The sequence below is a fragment of the Condylura cristata genome, unplaced genomic scaffold (assembly GCF_000260355.1).
Source record: "Condylura cristata isolate star-nosed mole 26May11 unplaced genomic scaffold, ConCri1.0 scaffold00084, whole genome shotgun sequence".
NCBI classification, from domain to species: domain Eukaryota; kingdom Metazoa; phylum Chordata; class Mammalia; order Eulipotyphla; family Talpidae; genus Condylura; species Condylura cristata.
Window position 1 is genome coordinate 165,334 of NW_004567185.1, and position 589 is coordinate 165,922.

Genomic DNA, 589 nt, shown 5'->3' on the forward strand with positions numbered 1-589 from the left:
CCGTCCCCCTCGGCCGGGCGCTGGCGGCGCGCTGACCCTGCTCTCCCGCCCGCAGGCCGGCTGGTCCCACTCGGCCTGGTGGCGGCTGAACCAGTGGCTGATGATCCACATGTTCCACTGCCGCATGGTGCTCACCTACCACATGTGGTGGGTGAGCCTGTGGCACTGGGACGCGCTGCGCGACAGCCTCTACCCGCCGCACCTGGCGCTCTTCCTGGTGGGCCTGGGCCTGCTGACCCTCGTGCTCAACCCATACTGGACCCACAAGAAGACGCAGCAGCTCCTGCACCCCGTGGACTGGAACTTCGCCCAGCCGGAGCCCGAGCCCGAGCCCAGAAGCCGCCAGCCGGGCAAGGCCAACGGGCAGCTGCTCCCCCGCAAGGCGCAGTAGTGGCCGGCCACGCCGTGTCCGGAGCCTCGGCGTGCCTGCCTCTGGCGTCAGCTCCTCGGCTCCCTGGCGGGTGGCGGCCGCAGGCCCCGTCCCCTGTCAGGACAGGAGCGGCCGCAGGTGTTCTTGCCCCTGAAGGCCCCGTGCGGGAGCAGCGGGTGTCCCAGAGCTGCCCGGAGCGGCCTGGAGCGCTGGACCCGC

The 589-nt window shown here is 72.3% G+C and overlaps 1 protein-coding gene across 1 annotated transcript in view; it reads left to right on the forward strand.

Annotated features, from left to right (window-relative positions):
* Window positions 1-583, forward strand: part of CLN8 (ceroid-lipofuscinosis, neuronal 8) — a 72,952-nt gene extending 72,369 nt beyond the window's left edge. The window contains exon 6 of the mRNA XM_012734874.1: window positions 56-583. Coding sequence (XP_012590328.1) covers window positions 56-391 — 336 coding nt within the window. The 3' untranslated portion in view covers window positions 392-583. The remainder of the gene's footprint in view (window positions 1-55) is intronic.
* Window positions 584-589: the final 6 nt, after the last annotated feature.